Source organism: Salvelinus fontinalis, chromosome 15, assembly GCF_029448725.1.
Source record: "Salvelinus fontinalis isolate EN_2023a chromosome 15, ASM2944872v1, whole genome shotgun sequence".
Classification (NCBI taxonomy): Eukaryota; Metazoa; Chordata; class Actinopteri; order Salmoniformes; family Salmonidae; genus Salvelinus; species Salvelinus fontinalis.
The window spans coordinates 4,968,250-4,989,161 of NC_074679.1; the positions used below are offsets into that span (position 1 = coordinate 4,968,250).

Here is a 20,912-nt window from a genome sequence, read left to right on the forward strand (position 1 = left end):
CCATGCACGGGTAGAAGCACCGTATTGGGTCACAGCTGCCTACCTCAGTAGCCATGCCCGGGTAGAGGCACCGTATTGGGTCACAGTTGCCTACCTCAGTAACCATGCCCGGGTAGAAGCACCGTATTGGGTCACAGCTGCCTACCTCAGTAGCCATGCCCGGGTAGAAGCACCGTATTGGGTCACAGTTGCCTACCTCAGTAGCCATGCCCGGGTAGAAGCACCGTATTGGGTCACAGTTGCCTACCTCAGTAGCCATGCCCGGGTAGAAGCACCGTATTGGGTCACAGCTGCCTACCTCAGTAGCCATGCACGGGTAGAAGCACCGTATTGGGTCACAGTTGCCTACCTCAGTAGCCATGCCCGGGTAGAAGCACCGTATTGGGTCACAGTTGCCTACCTCAGTAGCCATGCCTGGGTAGAAGCACCGTATTGGGTCACAGTTGCCTACCTCAGTAGCCATGCACGGGTAGAAGCACCGTATTGGGTCACAGCTGCCTACCTCAGTAGCCATGCACGGGTAGAAGCACCGTATTGGGTCACAGCTGCCTACCTCAGTAGCCATGCCTGGGTAGAAGCACCGTATTGGGTCACAGCTGCCTACCTCAGTAGCCATGCCTGGGTAGAAGCACCGTATTGGGTCACAGTTGCCTACCTCAGTAGCCATGCACGGGTAGAAGCACCGTATTGGGTCACAGCTGCCTACCTCAGTAGCCATGCCCGGGTAGAGGCACCGTATTGGGTCACAGTTGCCTACCTCAGTAGCCATGCCCGGGTAGAGGCACCGTATTGGGTCACAGTTGCCTACCTCAGTAGCCATGCCCGGGTAGAAGCACCGTATTGGGTCACAGCTGCCTACCTCAGTAGCCATGCCTGGGTAGAAGCACCGTATTGGGTCACAGCTGCCTACCTCAGTAGCCATGCCCGGGTAGAAGCACCGTATTGGGTCACAGTTGCCTACCTCAGTAGCCATGCCCGGGTAGAAGCACCGTATTGGGTCACAGTTGCCTACCTCAGTAGCCATGCCTGGGTAGAAGCACCGTATTGGGTCACAGTTGCCTACCTCAGTAGCCATGCACGGGTAGAAGCACCGTATTGGGTCACAGTTGCCTACCTCAGTAGCCATGCCCGGGTAGAAGCACCGTATTGGGTCACAGCTGCCTACCTCAGTAGCCATGCCTGGGTAGAAGCACCGTATTGGGTCACAGTTGCCTACCTCAGTAGCCATGCCTGGGTAGAAGCACCGTATTGGGTCACAGCTGCCTACCTCAGTAGCCATGCCTGGGTAGAAGCACCGTATTGGGTCACAGTTGCCTACCTCAGTAGCCATGCACGGGTAGAAGCACCGTATTGGGTCATAGCTGCCTACCTCAGTAGCCATGCCCGGGTAGAGGCACCGTATTGGGTCACAGTTGCCTACCTCAGTAGCCATGCACGGGTAGAAGCACCGTATTGGGTCACAGCTGCCTACCTCAGTAGCCATGCCTGGGTAGAAGCACCGTATTGGGTCACAGTTGCCTACCTCAGTAGCCATGCCTGGGTAGAAGCACCGTATTGGGTCACAGTTGCCTACCTCAGTAGCCATGCACGGGTAGAAGCACCGTATTGGGTCACAGCTGCCTACCTCAGTAGCCATGCACGGGTAGAAGCACCGTATTGGGTCACAGCTGCCTACCTCAGTAGCCATGCCTGGGTAGAAGCACCGTATTGGGTCACAGCTGCCTACCTCAGTAGCCATGCCTGGGTAGAAGCACCGTATTGGGTCACAACTGCCTACCTCAGTAGCCATGCCTGGGTAGAAGCACCGTATTGGGTCACAGCTACCTACCTCAGTAGCCATGCACGGGTAGAAGCACCGTATTGGGTCACAGCTGCCTACCTCAGTAGCCATGCACGGGTAGAGGCACCGTATTGGGTCACAGCTGCCTACCTCAGTAGCCATGCACGGGTAGAAGCACCGTATTGGGTCACAGCTGCCTACCTCAGTAGCCATGCACGGGTAGAAGCACCGTATTGGGTCACAGCTGCCTACCTCAGTAGCCATGCCCGGGTAGAAGCACCGTATTGGGTCACAGCTGCCTACCTCAGTAGCCATGCACGGGTAGAAGCACCGTATTGGGTCACAGCTGCCTACCTGTGCATTTAATCTAGTCCCCCTCCCCCCCCCCCTGCAGAGCTTTGTGTAACAGCGTACCTGAATACCTCAGTAGAACCGCCATGTTGTGTAACAGCGTACCTGAATACCTCAGTAGAACCCCCATGTTGTGTAACAGAGTACCTGAATACCTCAGTAGAACCCCCATGTTGTGTAACAGCGTACCTGAATACCTCAGTAGAACCCCCATGTTGTGTAACAGAGTACCTGAATACCTCAGTAGAACCCCCATGTTGTGTAACAGCGTACCTGAATACCTCAGTAGAACCCCCTATGTTGTGTAACAGCGTACCTGAACATTTGATCTTGGTTCCTTCCTGCAGAGCGGCCTCTTCGTGGTCTATCGGCTGACTGGACAGTGAGAAGATCCAGATCTCAGCTACTTTACCCAGCATCTCCTTCTGGTTACTGCACAGAGACAGAACCTGGCCCCCCTCCGTAGGGTGCTGCATCACCTGGTGGGAGGGGGGAGGGGGGGAGCAAGACCAAAAGGAGATTTTTCTGGCATGTGTTTCTAAATCTGTCTGTCGGTCTGTGTCTCTCTCCCTCTCTCTCCCTCCGTCTCGCTGTCTCTCTCCCTCCGTCTCTCTCCCTCCGTCTCTCTCCCTCCGTCTCTCTCCCTCCGTCTCTCTCTCCCACCGCCTCTCTCTCCCACCGCCTCTCTCTCCCACCGCCTCTCTCTCCCACCGCCTCTCTCTCTCTCCCTCTCTCTCTCTCTCTCTCCCTCTCTCTCTCTCTCTCTCCCTGTCTCTCTCTCCCTCCCTGTCTCTCTCCCTCCCTGTCTGTCTCTCTCCCTCCCTGTCTGTCTCTCTCCCTCCCTGTCTGTCTCTCTCCCTCCCTGTCTGTCTCTCTCCCTCCCTGTCTGTCTCTCTCCCTCCCTGTCTGTCTCTCTCCCTCCCTGTCTGTCTCTCTCCCTCCCTGTCTGTCTCTCTCCCTCCCTGTCTGTCTCTCTCTCTCCCTCCCTGTCTGTCTCTCTCTCTCCCTCCCTGTCTGTCTCTCTCTCTCCCTCCCTGTCTGTCTCTCTCTCTCCCTCCCTGTCTGTCTCTCTCTCTCGCTCCCTGTCTGTCTCTCTCTCTCGCTCCCTGTCTGTCTCTCTCTCTCGCTCCCTGTCTGTCTCTCTCTCTCGCTCCCTGTCTGTCTCTCTCTCTCCCTCCCTGTCTGTCTCTCTCTCTCCCTCCCTGTCTGTCTCTCTCTCTCCCTCCCTGTCTGTCTCTCTCTCTCCCTCCCTGTCTGTCTCTCTCTCTCCCTCCCTGTCTGTCTCTCTCTCTCTCTCCCTCCCTGTCTGTCTCTCTCTCTCCCTCCCTGTCTGTCTCTCTCTCTCCCTCCCTGTCTGTCTCTCTCTCTCCCTCCCTGTCTGTCTCTCTCTCTCCCTCCCTGTCTGTCTCTCTCTCTCCCTCCCTGTCTGTCTCTCTCTCTCCCTCCCTGTCTGTCTCTCTCTCTCCCTCCCTGTCTGTCTCTCTCTCTCCCTCCCTGTCTGTCTCTCTCTCTCCCTCCCTCCCTCCCTGTCTGTCTCTCTCTCTCCCTCCCTGTCTGTCTCTCTCTCTCCCTCCCTGTCTGTCTCTCTCTCTCCCTCCCTGTCTGTCTCTCTCTCTCCCTCCCTGTCTGTCTCTCTCTCTCCCTCCCTGTCTGTCTCTCTCTCTCCCTCCCTGTCTGTCTCTCTCTCTCCCTCCCTGTCTGTCTCTCTCTCTCCCTCCCTGTCTGTCTCTCTCTCTCCCTCCCTGTCTGTCTCTCTCTCTCCCTCCCTGTCTGTCTCTCTCTCTCCCTCCCTGTCTGTCTCTCTCTCTCCCTCCCTGTCTGTCTCTCTCTCTCCCTCCCTGTCTGTCTCTCTCTCTCCCTCCCTGTCTGTCTCTCTCTCTCCCTCCCTGTCTCTCTCTCTCCCTCCCTGTCTCTCTCTCTCCCTCCCTGTCTCTCTCTCTCCCTCCCTGTCCCTCTCTCTCCCTCCCTGTCTCTCTCTCTCCCTCCCTGTCTCTCTCTCTCCCTCCCTGTCTCTCTCTGTCTCTCTTCGTCAGCAGAAACGAGCAGTAGGGTTTGAGCATAGCCTGAAAGTAGGGGGGGGGGGGGGGGGTAGTGCGTAGGCAAGCTTTGACTGGAAGCCAGTGGAGTGTGCTGAGGAGCCGGCGGGTGGGGGGGTGACATGAGTGAACTTGGAAAGATTGAACACCAGCCGTGCTGCAGAGTTCTGTATAAGTTGCAGAGGTTTGATGGCACAAGCAGGGAGCCCAGCCAACAGAGAGGTGCAGTAGTCCAGACGGGAGAGGACAAGTGCCTGGTTAAGAACCTGCTTTCTGTGTCAGAAAAGGTGGTACTCTACAGATGTTGTAGAGCAGTGGTTCCCAACCAGGGGTACAAGGACCATTGGGGGTACCTGACCTATCAACAAGGGGTACTTGAGAAGACTCATGAGACTATAAGCCTCCTGGTAAAATGTATATGAGGGGGTACTTCAGGGATACTCCGGACAGAGCAAAATTCAATTGGAGGCACAGTAAGGACTGGTGTAGAGGATGAGAACCACTGGTGTAGAGGATGAGAACCACAGGTGTAGAGGATGAGAACCACAGGTGTAGAGGATGAGAACCACAGGTGTAGAGGATGAGAACCCCTGGTGTAGAGGATGAGAACCACTGGTGTAGAGGATGAGAACCCCTGGTGTAGAGGATGAGAACCCCTGGTGTAGAGGATGAGAACCACTGGTGTAGAGGATGAGAACCACTGGTGTAGAGGATGAGAACCACAGGTGTAGAGGATGAGAACCACAGGTGTAGAGGATGAGAACCACTGGTGTAGAGGATGAGAACCACAGGTGTAGAGGATGAGAACCACAGGTGTAGAGGATGAGAACCACAGGTGTAGAGGATGAGAACCACAGGTGTAGAGGATGAGAACCACAGGTGTAGAGGATGAGAACCACTGGTGTAGAGGATGAGAACCACTGGTGTAGAGGATGAGAACCACTGGTGTAGAGGATGAGAACCACTGGTGTAGAGGATGAGAACCACTGGTGTAGAGGATGAGAACCCCTGGTGTAGAGGATGAGAACCACAGGTGTAGAGGCTGAACCCGCAGGAGCGACAGGGTGTCGTCCAGGAGCGACAGGGTGTCGAACCAGGAGCGACAGGGTGTCGAACCAGGAGCGACAGGGTGTCGAACCAGGAGCGACAGGGTGTCGAACCAGGAGCGACAGGGTGTCGTCCAGGAGCGACAGGGTGTCGTCCAGGAGCGACAGGGCGTTGAACCAGGAGCGACAGGGCGTTGAACCAGGAGCGACAGGGCGTTGAACCAGGAGCGACAGGGCGTTGAACCAGGAGCGACAGGGCGTTGAACCAGGAGCGACAGGGCGTTGAACCAGGAGCGACAGGGCGTTGAACCAGGAGCGACAGGGCGTTGAACCAGGAGCGACAGGGCGTTGAACCAGGAGCGACAGGGCGTTGAACCAGGAGCGACAGGGCGTTGAACCAGGAGCGACAGGGCGTTGAACCAGGAGCGACAGGGCGTTGAACCAGGAGCGACAGGGCGTTGAACCAGGAGCGACAGGGCGTTGAACCAGGAGCGACAGGGCGTTGAACCAGGAGCGACAGGGCGTTGAACCAGGAGCGACAGGGCGTTGAACCAGGAGCGACAGGGCGTTGAACCAGGAGCGACAGGGCGTTGAACCAGGAGCGACAGGGCGTTGAACCAGGAGAGACAGGGCGTTGAACCAGGAGCGACAGGGCGTTGAACCAGGAGCGACAGGGCGTTGAACCAGGAGCGACAGGGCGTTGAACCAGGAGCGACAGGGCGTTGAACCAGGAGCGACAGGGTGTTGAACCAGGAGCGACAGGGTGTTGAACCAGGAGCGACAGGGTGTTGAACCAGGAGCGACAGGGTGTTGAACCAGGAGCGACAGGGTGTTGTCCAGGAGCGACAGGGTGTTGAACCAGGAGCGACAGGGTGTTGAACCAGGAGCGACAGGGTGTTGAACCAGGAGCGACAGGGTGTTGAACCAGGAGCGGCAGGGTGTTGAACCAGGAGCGGCAGGGTGTTGAACCAGGAGCGACAGGGTGTTGAACCAGGAGCGACAGGGCGTTGAACCAGGAGCGACAGGGCGTTGAACCAGGAGCGACAGGGCGTTGAACCAGGAGCGACAGGGCGTTGAACCAGGAGCGACAGGGCGTTGAACCAGGAGCGACAGGGCGTTGAACCAGGAGCGACAGGGCGTTGAACCAGGAGCGACAGGGTGTTGAACCAGGAGCGACAGGGTGTTGTCCAGGAGCGACAGGGTGTTGTCCAGGGTCACGCCAAGGTTCTTTGCACTCAGAGGGGGGGGCACTGAAGGCCTCAGGAAGAAGAGCAGAGAGAGTGTCTCTCTCTCTCTCTCTGTGTCTCTCTCTGTGTCTCTCTCTGTGTCTCTCTCCCTCTCTGTGTGTTTTTGTGTCTCTCTCTGTGTCTCTCTCTGCGTGTGTGTGTGTGTGTGTGTCTCTCTCAAATTGCTTTATTGGCATGAAATACAATTAGTAGATATTGCCAAAGCAGTACAGTGGTAGATCATTTCAGTAAATCCAATACAATGAGGATAATGAAATGGGAGTTTATTTTAGTCGTAATAATAATAGCACATATAACCTGACTCTCCATCTCGTAGTATGTACTATCAAAGCAGATACGACATGTCCAAATACAAGAGATACAGATGGAGAGAATATGAATGGGAGTGTTTTCTCTTTGACGGTGGGGGGTTCTGGGTCGCTTCGTAGTTCAGCTCCCCCCCCCCGCGGAGTAACTATCACTATTATGTGGAGGCAATTAAGTGTCTCTCTCTCTCGCTCCCTCTCCGTCTCTCATGTGGAGGCAATTAAGTGTCTCTCTCTCTCGCTCCCTCTCCGTCTCTCTGTTCCTTGATGTAACAGTTCAACTCTCAGCCCCCCCCCCCCCCCCCCATGGGACCTGGGTGAAAAACAGAGATGGTCTAGAATGGTTTGAAGTTAGAGACACACAGAGCCGGCGGCGGCCATTTTAATGCTTCGTGCAGCTGTGTGTTTTGTTCAGACAGATGGCGTTAAGCTGAGAGTTAGGAGGTAGTTACAGAGGAATGGGAAGGCCAGACACAGACGCAGTCCCCCAGAGGATGACTGGGGATGAGGAGAGGACGGAGAAAGACTTCTGAGAAGAATTAATTCATAAATGCACCCCAGTACACACAACAAACAACATTGATGCCAAAGAGACTACGCACTACCAATACGGCTGTGTTCCTACCTCAGCCATGTCGATGGTTCCTACAGCCAGGGTCCTGTCTCATTGTGTTCCTACCTCAGCCATGTCGATGGTTCCTACAGCCAGGGTCCTGTCTCATTGTGTTCCTACCTCAGCCATGTCGATGGTTCCTACAGCCAGGGTCCTGTCTCATTGTGTTCCTACCTCAGCCATGTCGATGGTTCCTACAGCCAGGGTCCTGTCTCATTGTGTTCCTACCTCAGCCATGTCGATGGTTCCTACAGCCAGGGTCCTGTCTCATTGTGTTCCTACCTCAGCCATGTCGATGGTTCCTACAGCCAGGGTCCTGTCTCATTGTGTTCCTACAGCCAGGGTCCTGTCTCATTGTGTTCCTACAGCCAGGGTCCTGTCTCATTGTGTTCCTACCTCAGCCATGTCGATGGTCTCTACAGCCAGGGTCCTGTCTCATTGTGTTCCTACAGCCAGGGTCCTGTCTCATTGTGTTCCTACCTCAGCCATGTCGATGGTTCCTACAGCCAGGGTCCTGTCTCATTGTGTTCCTACAGCCAGGGTCCTGTCTCATTGTGTTCCTACCTCGGCCATATCGATGGTTCCTACAGCCAGGGTCCTGTCTCATTGTGTTCCTACAGCCAGGGTCCTGTCTCATTGTGTTCCTACAGCCAGGGTCCTGTCTCATTGTGTTCCTACAGCCAGGGTCCTGTCTCATTGTGTTCCTACAGCCAGGGTCCTGTCTCATTGTGTTCCTACCTCAGCCATGTCGATGGTTCCTACAGCCAGGGTCCTGTCTCATTGTGTTCCTACCTCAGCCATATCGATGGTTCCTACAGCCAGGGTCTTGTATCCCAGGATAGTCCTGTTCTTGTATCTCTTCCTCCTCTGCAGCAGGATCTGGAGCTTGTTACCCTCTCTCTTCAGGAAGTGAGGGTACTGAGGATGGATGGAAAAACAAAAAATAGAGAATAGAATTAGCCAGGTATTTTTTTTGAAGCATAGAACAGTGTTGGCATGACAGGGAAGATAGGATGAGGGTGAGGGGTGAGGGGTGAGGGGTGAGGGGTGAGGGTGAGGGTGAGGGTGAGTCAAAGGGCAGTGGGCTGGATTCGAACCCATGCTGACTCTGACATACAGTATCAGTCAAAAGTTTGGACACACCTACTTATTCAAGGGTTTTTCTTTATTTTTACTATTTTCTACATTGTAGAATAATAGTGAAGACATCAGAACTATGAAAAAACACATACGGAAACATGTAGCAACCAAAAGAAGTGTTGAATCAATTTTCTTTTTAGAATTGAGATTCTTCAAAGTAGCCACCCTTTGCCTTGATGAGAGCTTTGCAACCTCTTGGGATTCTCTCAACCAGCTTCACGAGGAATGCTTTTCCAACAGTCTGGAAGGAGTTCCCACATATGCTGAGCACTTGTTGGCTGCTGTTCCTTCACTCTGCAGTCCAACTCATCCCAAGCCATCTCAAATTGGGTTGAGGTCAGGTGATTGTGGATGCCAGGTCATCTGTTGCAGCACTCCATCACTTTCCTTCTTGGTCAAATAGCCCTTACACAGCCTGGAGGTGTGTTGGGTCATTGTCCTGTTGAAAAACAAATGATAGTCCCACTAAGCGCAAACCAGATGGAATCGCTGCAGAATGCTGTGGTAGCCATGCTGGTTAAGTGTGCCTTAAATTCTAAATAAATCATAGACAGTGTCACCAGCAAAGCACCCCCACGCCATCACACCACCTCCTCCGTGCTTCACAGTGGGAACCACTCATGCGGAGATGATCCGTTCACCTACTCCGCGTCTCACAAAGACACGGAACCAAAAATCTCAAATTTGGACCAAAAGGACAGATTTCCACCGGTCTATTGTCCATTGCTCGTGTTTCTTGGCCCAAGCAAGTTGCTTCTTCTTATTGGTGTCTCCTCTGAACAGTTGATGTTGTGTCTTTTACTTGAACTCTGTGAAGCATTTATTTGGGCTGCAATTACTGAGGTGCAGTTACCTCTAATTAACGTATCCTCTGCAGCAGAGGTAACTCTGGGTCTTCCTTTCCTGTGGCGGTCCTCATGAGAGCCAGTTTCATCATAGCGCTTGATGGTTTTTGCGACTGCACTTGAAGAAACTTTCAAAGTTCTTGACATTTTCCGTATTGACTGACCTTCATGTATTAAAGTAATGATGGACTGTTGTTTCTCTCTGCTTATTTGAGCTGTTCTTGCCATAATATGGACTTGGTCTTTTACCAAATAGGGCTATCTTCTGTATACCAACCCTACCCTGTCACAACACAACTGATTGGCTCTTAAGAAGGAAATAAATTCCACAAATGAACTTTTAACAGGGCACACCTGTTAATTGAAATGCATTCCAGGTGACTACCTCATGAAGCTGGTTGAGAGAATGCCAAGAGTTTGCAAAGCTTTCATCAAGGTAAAGGGTGGCTACTTTGAAGAATCTAAAATATGAAAACATTTTTGATTTGTTTAACACTTTTTTGGTTACTACATGATTCCATATGTTTTATTTCATAGTTTTGATGTTTTCACTATTATTCTACAATGTAGAAAATAGTAAAAGTAAAGAAAAACCCTTGAATGAGTAGGTGTGTCCAAACTTTTGACTGCTACTGAACATGCAGAAAAGCCAACAGACAAGTTTATCTAGAGTGTTTACCAGCAGTGAGAAGGTGAGAGCCAGGTCAGTCTGTCTAGTGTTTACCTGCAGTGAGAAGGTGAGAGCCAGGTCTGTCTATCTAGTGTTTACCTGCAGTGAGAAGGTGAGAGCCAGGTCAGTCTGTCTAGTGTTTACCTGCAGTGAGAAGGTGAGAGCCAGGTCAGTCTGTCTAGTGTTTACCTGCAGTGAGAAGGTGAGAGCCAGGTCAGTCTCCACTGAGCCACTAGGGGGCAGCACTATCTCATGGGACCTCAGGATCCTCTTGGAACCCTAGGGAAATGAATCACATCACATCAGACCAGTACTCATTTCCATTATCCAGTCCAGGATTTGACTGTTTTAATGCAGTGATGAGACACATTTGCATGCCCTCGCATAAAACGCGGGAAAATTGTGACGTTGCGATGGCAGAAATCGCAAAATCTTAGAAGGACTGATTAAAATAATTTAGTTTAGCAGACGCCCGTTATCCACAGTGACTTGCAATCTGTGCATTCAACTAAAGCAGGTGTAAACAACCCCCGTGTGGTTCTTTGCAGAGCATTGATTTAGAAGTCAGTGATATGATTTTGGCAGCGATACCATGACGGCAATAAGCAAATGCTTGACAAAGTAAATTTAGCAATACTTTACAACATAATCAATGCTCTATAACAGTGGTCAGTCACCAACTGGTCGATCGCGATCGTGGTCGATCTCCAAGGCATTCATAGTCGCCAAACATTTCTGTTAAAAAAACAAAAAACAACTATGATTAAGCATTGCTATTGCTATTCCTATTGTTGTTTTTTTATTCGTCTCACGCTGTTGACGGTCGGTGCACCCGGTTCTGCTCTGCAAGCCGAGTAGGCTAAGTGTTCCCATTTTGAACCATTTAACGTGTCTGAAGGCACGAAACCCCTTCCTTCGCCGCGGTCCCTGAGAGCAAATCAAGTGCACTATAAGGCCTACCGCTGGCCAATCGGATGGCTCAGATGATCATGTCTGCAGTAGGTGTGAAAGAAAGCTACAGCAAAGTTGATAAGGTGAGATTTAAAAAAAAACGTTTAAAACCCTGACTAAAGAGAGACTGTCAACTAATACGGCAAAGAGCTGCTGTTTTTATGAGTGAGTTCATGTTTAAGTTCTCACTCATCTCTGTCAACACTTTTGTATTCAAACACTTTAATAAACCATCAAAATGTGTGTTCTCCCTATTTCCACTCAGCGCTACAACAAGCACTGCAGCAGTAATGAATGACTACAACCAGCACTGCAGCAGTAATGAATGACTACAACAAGCACTGGAGCTGTAATGAATGACTACAACCAGCACTGCAGCAGTAATGAATGACTACAACCAGCACTGCAGCAGTAATGAATGACTACAACAAGCACTGCAGCAGTAATGAATGACTACAACCAGCACTGCAGCAGTAAATGAATGACTACAACCAGCACTGCAGCAGTAATGAATGACTACAACAAGCACTGCAGCAGTAATGAATGACTACAACCAGCACTGCAGCAGTAATGAATGAGTAGGAAGGTGTATCTATAGAATTACGTTGGTATTAGCGGCTTGGATCTTCTTTAATATCGCTAAATATTTCACTTCCTCTTTTCATAAGAGTAACAACATGAATTTGTCCATGAGGCAAATTCGAGTTTCGCCCAAGTCGAGTTTCGCCCATCAGCTGGAAGACGGTGTCCCTTTTGGGTCAGTGTCTGCAGAGGAAAGTGAGAGCGGAGGGATGTGGACGGGTACCGCTGAGATTGACCATCAGATGCAGGCTTCAACAGCCCAGTAAAATATTTATATGTATGCTCACTCAGCTGTGCCTGCACTAATACAACAACTGATCGACTACCGGTGTGATCGTACAATAAAATACAGCCTACCTGTCACGTTCTGACCATAGTTCTTTTGTATTTTCTTTGTTTTAGTGTGGTCAGGGCGTGAGTTATGTGGGTAATCTATGTTTTCTATTTCTGTGTTTGGTTTTCTGTGTTTGGCCTGATATGGTTCTCAATCAGAGGCAGCTGTCAGTCGTTGTCCCTGTCACGAACCGGCTCAAAGCCCGTAACAAAAGGGAGACAACGTGGAGAAAAGGAGTAACAAAATATATATTTATTAACTAAAGTAACTAAGTATAATATACAATGGTGTGTGTAATCAGTAGTGTAAGTGAGTGTTTTGCATGCATGAATGTGATAAGGCAAGGTGTTGAAAGATGCTAAAACAAACAACCAAAAAACCACCAAGAAACACAAACAAATCTATCAAGGTGTCTGCCTGGAGAGAGTCTCCCCATGAATGGGGTAGTGGTGCATTTATCCTATGACAGTAGGCCCAGGTGTTTCCCATGTAGCTGACGACCCTCCCAACTCCGCCCACCGGCATCCTAATAAGGAGACAAGAACAAAGAGAGAATACGGCAGACAGAGTGGGAGGGTCGTCGCATCCCTGATTGGGAACCATATTTAGGTATCCTGTTTTCTGTTGGGTTTTGTGGGTGGTTGTCTTCAGTCTTTGTGTGTCTGCACCAGATAGAACTGTTTCGGCTTTCACTTTTGTTGTTTTGTAATTTGTAGTGTTTAGTTTTTGATTATCGTTAAATTAAGATGAACACTAATCCCGCTGCACTTTGGTCCTCTCCTTCTTCCACCGACGAAAGCCGTTACACCCCCTCATATATTTTAATATCTTCTTTTTTTTTTTTTAAATGGTTCCAAACAGCAATGAATTGGCAGAGCAATTCAAGCAAAGACAATATGCGGCGATAATGTATTGGGCCTATAGCCTACTGCACAAACCTCACTGCTACAGAACTTGTTTTAATAGCTTAATGTTGCATAGGATTACGTTTTTAAGTCATGTTCAAAAAAAAATCTGAGCGGTATTATCTCTGGTTGCATTATACATTAAGCAATGCTCTACAAAGCTCCAATATTCAACCAGCAGGTACCAGTAGAGGAAGCGGGGGCAAATGATGCGCGGGGAAAAAAACATGAGCCAGGTTGAATAGCATTTGTCTGAGAGGATGTGCAGTGTACATACAGGATATACAGTACAGCGCATTCAGAATGTATTTCAGAACCCCTGGACTTTTTCCACATTTTGTTACGTTACAGCCTTGTTCTAAAATGGATTCAGTTAAATGATATCCTCATCAATCAACACTCAATACCTCATAATGACATCACAATACCCCATAATGACATCGCAATACCCCATAATGACATAACAATACCCCATAATGACATCACAATACCCCATAATGACATCACAATACCCCATAATGACATCACAATACCTCATAAGGACAAAGCGACAACAGGTTTTTAGAAATGTTTGCAAATGTATCGAAAATTCAAAAACAGAAATACCTTATTGACATAAGTATTCAGACCCTTTGCTATGAGACTCCAAATTGAGGTCAGGTGCATCCTGCTTCCATTGATCATCCTTGAGATGTTTCTACAACTTGATTGAAGTCCACCTGTGATGAATTTGGTAAGGCACACACCTGTCTATATAAAGGTCCCACAGTTGACAGTGAATGTCAGAGCAAAAACCAAGCCATGAGGTCGAAGGAATTCTCCGTAGAGCTCCGAGACAGGATTGTGTCGAAGCACAAATCTGGGGAAGAGTACCAAAAAATGTCTGCAGCATTGAAGGTCCCCAAGAACACAGTGGCCTCCATCATTCTTAAATTAAATACGTTTGGAACCCAATGGTCACTCTGACAGAGCTCCAGAGTTTCTCTATGGAGATGGGAGAACCTTCCAGAAGAACAACCATCTCTGCAGCACTCCACCAATCAGGCCTTTATGGTAGAGTGGCGAGACAGAAGCCACTCCTTAGTAAAAAGCACATGACAGGCCGCTTGGAGTTTGCGAAAAGGCACCTAAAGGACTCTCCGACCATGAGAAACAAGATTCTCTGGTCTGATGAAACCAAGATTGAACTCTTTGGCCTGAATGCCAAGCGTCACGTCTGGAGGAAACCTGGCACCATCCCTACGGTGAAGCATGGTGGTGGCAGCATCATGCTGTGGGGATGTTTTTCAGCAGCAGGGACTGGGAGACTAGTCAGGATCGAAGGAAAGATGAAAGAAGCAAAGTACAGAGAGATCCTTGATGAAAACCTGCTCCAAAGCGCCCAGCACCTCAGATTGGGGTGAAGGTTCAATTTCCAACGACCCTAAGCACACAGCCAAGACAACGCATGAGGGCTTCGGGACAAGAGATCAAACATCTCTGGAGAGACCTGAAAATAGCTGTGCAGCGACGCTCCCCATCCAACCTGACAGAGCTTGAGAGGATCTGCAGAGAAGAATGGGAGAAACTCTCCAAATACAGGTGTGCCAAGCTTGTAGCGTCATACCCAAGAAGACTCAAGGCTGTAATCGCTGCCAAAGCTGCTTCAACAAAGTACTGAGTAAAGGTTCTGAATACTTATGTAAATGTGATATTTCTGTTTTTTTATTTGAAAACATTTCTAAACACCTGTTTTTGCTTTGTCATTATGGGGTATCGTGATGTCATTATGGGCTATTGTGATGTCATTATGGGCTATTGTGATGTCATTATGGGGTGTTGTGATGTCATTATGGAGTATTGTGTATAGATTGATAAGGGGAAAAAACAATTTAATCCATTTCAGAAAAGGCTGTAAAACATAACAAAATGTGGGAAAAGTCAAGGGGTCTGACTACTTTCTGAATGCGCTGTATGTGTAAGCTGTGTGTGAATGCAGCATTTAGATTGTGTGTACAGTATGTGTAGATATTGCATTCGGGTGTGTTCCTGTCGCACCTCCAGCCATGTGAGGTGTTTCTGAAGGGGAACGCGATAGTCATACCTGGATCTTGACAGCGATGACCACAGAGATGAGCTCCTTATCCAACTCCCTCAGGACCACCAACCTCTTCAGAGTCAGACTGCACAACCTGCACACAGAAGACAGGAGATAAATTACAACTGGTCTAATGCACACACACAGAACCCCCACAAAAGACAGACAGAACAGACATAACAGACACAGAGACAGAGACAGACTTAAAGAACAACACTACTAGAACTACCTTTATAATATTACAATGTTGATTAAACAGATAATTCACAGTCAAAACACATCCTTGTAAGCCTCACAGTCAAAACACATCCTTGTAAGCCTCACAGTCAAAACAAATCCCTGTTAGCCTCACAGTCAAAACAAATCCCTGTTAGCCTCACAGTCAAAACAAATCCCTGTTAGCCTCACAGTCAAAACAAATCCCTGTTAGCCTCACAGTCAAAACAAATCCCTGTTAGCCTCACAGTCAAAACACATCCCTGTTAGCCTCACAGTCAAAACACATCCCTGTTAGCCTCACAGTCAAAACACATCCCTGTTAGCCTCACAGTCAAAACACATCCCTGTTAGCCTCACAGTCAAAACACATCCCTGTTAGCCTCACAGTCAAAACAAATCCCTGTTAGCCTCACAGTCAAAACACATCCCTGTTAGCCTCACAGTCAAAACACATCCCTGTTAGCCTCACAGTCAAAACAAATCACTGTTAGCCTCACAGTCAAAACAAATCCCTGTTAGCCTCACAGTCAAAACAAATCCCTGTTAGCCTCACAGTCAAAACACATCCCTGTTAGCCTCAGTCAAAACACATCCCTGTTAGCCTCACAGTCAAAACACATCCCTGTTAGCCTCAGTGTCAAAACACATCCCTGTTAGCCTCAGTCAAAACACATCCCCGTTAGCCTCACAGTCAAAACAAATCCCTGTTAGCCTCACAGTCAAAACAAATCCCTGTTAGCCTCACAGTCAAAACAAATCCCTGTTAGCCTCACAGTCAAAACAAATCCCTGTTAGCCTCACAGTCTAAACACATCCCTGTTAGCCTCACAGTCAAAACACATCCCTGTTAGCCTCACAGTCAAAACAAATCCCTGTTAGCCTCACAGTCAAAACACATCCCTGTTAGCCTCACAGTCAAAACAAATCCCTGTTAGCCTCACAGTCAAAACACATCCCTGTTAGCCTCACAGTCAAAACAAATCCCTGTTAGCCTCACAGTCAAAACACATCCCTGTTAGCCTCACAGTCAAAACAAATCCCTGTTAGCCTCACAGTCAAAACAAATCCCTGTTAGCCTCACAGTCAAAACACATCCCTGTTAGCCTCACAGTCAAAACAAATCCCTGTTAGCCTCACAGTCAAAACAAATCCCTGTTAGCCTCACAGTCAAAACAAATCCCTGTTAGCCTCACAGTCAAAACACATCCCTGTTAGCCTCAGTCAAAACACATCCCTGTTAGCCTCACAGTCAAAACAAATCCCTGTTAGCCTCACAGTCAAAACACATCCCTGTTAGCCTCAGTCAAAACACATCCCTGTTAGCCTCACAGTCAAAACAAATCCCTGTTAGCCTCACAGTCAAAACAAATCCCTGTTAGCCTCACAGTCAAAACACATCCCTGTTAGCCTCAGTCAAAACACATCCCTGTTAGCCTCACAGTCAAAACACATCCCTGTTAGCCTCACAGACAAAACAAATCCCTGTTAGCCTCACAGTCAAAACAAATCCCTGTTAGCCTCACAGTCAAAACACATTCCTGTTAGCCTCACAGTCAAAACACATCCCTGTTAGCCTCACAGTCAAAACAAATCCCTGTTAGCCTCACAGTCAAAACACATCCCTGTTAGCCTCACAGTCAAAACACATCCCTGTTAGCCTCACAGTCAAAACAAATCACTGTTAGCCTCACAGTCAAAACAAATCCCTGTTAGCCTCACAGTCAAAACAAATCCCTGTTAGCCTCACAGTCAAAACACATCCCTGTTAGCCTCAGTCAAAACACATCCCTGTTAGCCTCACAGTCAAAACACATCCCTGTTAGCCTCAGTGTCAAAACACATCCCTGTTAGCCTCAGTCAAAACACATCCCCGTTAGCCTCACAGTCAAAACAAATCCCTGTTAGCCTCACAGTCAAAACAAATCCCTGTTAGCCTCACAGTCAAAACAAATCCCTGTTAGCCTCACAGTCAAAACAAATCCCTGTTAGCCTCACAGTCTAAACACATCCCTGTTAGCCTCACAGTCAAAACACATCCCTGTTAGCCTCACAGTCAAAACAAATCCCTGTTAGCCTCACAGTCAAAACACATCCCTGTTAGCCTCACAGTCAAAACAAATCCCTGTTAGCCTCACAGTCAAAACACATCCCTGTTAGCCTCACAGTCAAAACAAATCCCTGTTAGCCTCACAGTCAAAACACATCCCTGTTAGCCTCACAGTCAAAACAAATCCCTGTTAGCCTCACAGTCAAAACAAATCCCTGTTAGCCTCACAGTCAAAACACATCCCTGTTAGCCTCACAGTCAAAACAAATCCCTGTTAGCCTCACAGTCAAAACAAATCCCTGTTAGCCTCACAGTCAAAACAAATCCCTGTTAGCCTCACAGTCAAAACACATCCCTGTTAGCCTCAGTCAAAACACATCCCTGTTAGCCTCACAGTCAAAACAAATCCCTGTTAGCCTCACAGTCAAAACACATCCCTGTTAGCCTCAGTCAAAACACATCCCTGTTAGCCTCACAGTCAAAACAAATCCCTGTTAGCCTCACAGTCAAAACAAATCCCTGTTAGCCTCACAGTCAAAACACATCCCTGTTAGCCTCAGTCAAAACACATCCCTGTTAGCCTCACAGTCAAAACACATCCCTGTTAGCCTCACAGACAAAACAAATCCCTGTTAGCCTCACAGTCAAAACAAATCCCTGTTAGCCTCACAGTCAAAACACATTCCTGTTAGCCTCACAGTCAAAACACATCCCTGTTAGCCTCACAGTCAAAACAAATCCCTGTTAGCCTCACAGTCAAAACACATCCCTGTTAGCCTCAGTCAAAACAAATCCCTGTTAGCCTCACAGTCAAAACAAATCCCTGTTAGCCTCACAGTCAAAACAAATCCCTGTTAGCCTCACAGTCAAAACAAATCCCTGTTAGCCTCACAGTCAAAACACATCCCTGTTAGCCTCAGTCAAAACACATCCCTGTTAGCCTCACAGTCAAAACACATCCCTGTTAGCCTCACAGACAAAACAAATCCCTGTTAGCCTCACAGTCAAAACAAATCCCTGTTAGCCTCACAGTCAAAACACATCCCTGTTAGCCTCACAGTCAAAACACATCCCTGTTAGCCTCAAAGTCAAAACACATCCCTGTTAGCCTCACAGTCAAAACACATCCCTGTTAGCCTCACAGTCAAAACACATCCCTGTTTACCGCCCATAAACATAGAAACCCAAACCTTCATCAAGTCTATTAGTCTGTCAGTAATGGGGAAAGCTGTCTAAATAATTTAATATTATCATGTTGGGTAACGGGATGATTGACAGTCAAACCCTGTAAACCTGTGTAACCCATCATGCCGTCATCAACTGTGTTTACCAATAACCCAGAAGACATGAATCAGAGGATGTCACATCTCAACCCACAAGTCTTCAGAAGTCACTCTGTGCTGATACTGATCACGTCATGGAAAAGGCTAAGTAGTCTGGTGTTATCTCAACTCTCTACTTAACAAGTAGTCTGGTGTTATCTCAACTCTCGACTTAACAAGTAGTCTGTGTTATCTCAACTCTCTACTTAACAAGTAGTCTGTGTTATCAACTCTGTACTTAACAAGTAGTCTGGTGTTATCTCAACTCTCTACTTAACAAGTAGTCTGGTGTTATCTCAACTCTCTACTTAACAAGTAGTCTGGTGTTATCAACTCTATACTTAACAAGTAGTCTGGTGTTATCTCAACTCTCTACTTAACAAGTAGTCTGGTGTTATCAACTCTCTACTTAACAAGTAGTCTGGTGTTATCTCAACTCTCGACTTAACAAGTAGTCTGGTGTTATCTCAACTCTCTACTTAACAAGTAGTCTGGTGTTATATCAACTCTGTACTTAACAAGTAGTCTGGTGTTATCAACTCTCTACTTAACAAGTAGTCTGGTGTTATCTCAACTCTGTACTTAACAAGTAGTCTGGTGTTATCTCAACTCTCTACTTAACAAGTAGTCTGGTGTTATCAACTCTCTACTTAACAAGTAGTCTGGTGTTATCTCAACTCTCTACTTAACAAGTAGTCTGGTGTTATCTCAACTCTCTACTTAACAAGTAGTCTGGTGTTATATCAACTCTGTACTTAACAAGTAGTCTGGTGTTATCAACTCTCTACTTAACAAATAGTCTGGTGTTATCTCAACTCTGTACTTAACAAGTAGTCTGGTGTTATCTCAACTCTCTACTTAACAAGTAGTCTGTGTTATCTCAACTCTCTACTTAACAAGTAGTCTGTGTTATCAACTCTGTACTTAACAAGTAGTCTGGTGTTATCTCAACTCTCTACTTAACAAGTAGTCTGGTGTTATCTCAACTCTCGACTTAACAAGTAGTCTGTGTTATCTCAACTCTCTACTTAACAAGTAGTCTGTGTTATCTCAACTCTCTACTTAACAAGTAGTCTGGTGTTATCTCAACTCTCGACTTAACAAGTAGTCTGGTGTTATCTCAACTCTCTACTTAACAAGTAGTCTGTGTTCTCAACTCTCTACTTAACAAGTAGTCTGTGTTATCTCAACTCTCGACTTAACAAGTAGTCTGGTGTTATCTCAACTCTCTACTTAACAAGTAGTCTGTGTTATCTCAACTCTGTACTTAACAAGTAGTCTGGTGTTATCAACTCTGTACTTAACAAGTAGTCTGTGTTATCTCAACTCTGTACTTAACAAGTAGTCTGGTGTTATCAACTCTGTACTTAACAAGTAGTCTGGTGTTATCTCAACTCTCTACTTAACAAGTAGTCTGGTGTTATCAACTCTCTACTTAACAAGTAGTCTGGTGTTATCAACTCTCTACTTAACAAGACTTCGATTCGTGAGTCATTTTTGAATCCGACTTATTGCATGAATTCACTGCGATAGGCTAACTCTCCAATTCACATCCAAAAGCCACAGCTGTTAAATGGAGAAAAAATATATATATTTTTTGATCAACAATTATAATTTTTTTAAACTAAGAAACTGAGTTGTCTAAAGAGATGCCAGACTGGTCTTTCTGAGAGAGAGAAACACAACAACAGAAATTGGCTAAAGTACACAGACCTTGTTCAAAAAGCTGGACTTGATAGTGTTACTTGATACTAACTAAGGGTGTCTGAGACAAAAGGCTAAATCCTCTTTCACTTATCTCTACTCTGTCTAGTTCTGGCTAGAGAAGGAGAAGAGGGTAAGCTGCCAACATCTCAGACTGGGCAGACTAATACCTTTTTTTGTCACAAATGACACCATATTCCACAATAGGGCTTTTGTATAAAATAAATAAAAAAAATAGTGCACTATATAGTGAATATGATGCCATTTGGGACTCCGACTAAAAAGGGGGTAAAGGGGAAGTGGGCGGCGGGCATTGTTATTACTGGAGGGGGGGTTTAATAAGGCCCTCACTGTGTTTTCACTCACTTTTCCTGGGAAAATAAAGGATATCGTTCCTTCTAAGTGACGAACTGCTCCGTTTAACTTTTCACCACATCTTCGTCTCCAATACGAGAAGTTTAAGCTGCTTGGGGAAACAAACTGGCTTCCAGGGCGGCACAATTCTAGTAACTTTCAAACAGAAATCCGAGATTTAAAGAGAAATCCAGTCTGTACGCGTCATCATTCCAATCCTTGTCACTCTTGTCGTGTTTCGCAATGAAATGGAGTACAAGGAGCGCACTTCGAGAGTTAGGTGCCCTCAGACACTCAGTGTCTGAGGGCATGGTGCCTGGTTGTAGGTTGTAACACTGAGGGCATGGTGTCTGGTTGTAGGTTGTAACACTGAGGGCATGGTGC

The 20,912-nt window shown here is 47.6% G+C and overlaps 1 protein-coding gene across 10 annotated transcripts in view; it reads right to left on the minus strand.

Annotated features, from left to right (window-relative positions):
- The window catches only part of pacs2 (phosphofurin acidic cluster sorting protein 2), a 127,099-nt gene that overhangs the window by 38,710 nt on the left and 67,477 nt on the right, over positions 1-20,912 (minus strand). For 9 of the 10 annotated variants that reach the window (XM_055862484.1, XM_055862482.1, XM_055862481.1 and 6 more), the window contains exons 2-5: positions 14,889-14,976; positions 10,223-10,312; positions 8,171-8,296; positions 2,448-2,610 (exon numbers count right to left, since the gene is read on the minus strand). In XM_055862484.1, the coding sequence (XP_055718459.1) occupies positions 2,448-2,610; positions 8,171-8,296; positions 10,223-10,312; positions 14,889-14,976 (467 nt within the window). Of the gene's footprint in view, positions 1-2,447; positions 2,611-8,170; positions 8,297-10,087; positions 10,165-10,222; positions 10,313-14,888; positions 14,977-20,912 lie in introns of those variants that run through there. The other variant, XM_055862491.1, reaches the window with a different exon arrangement.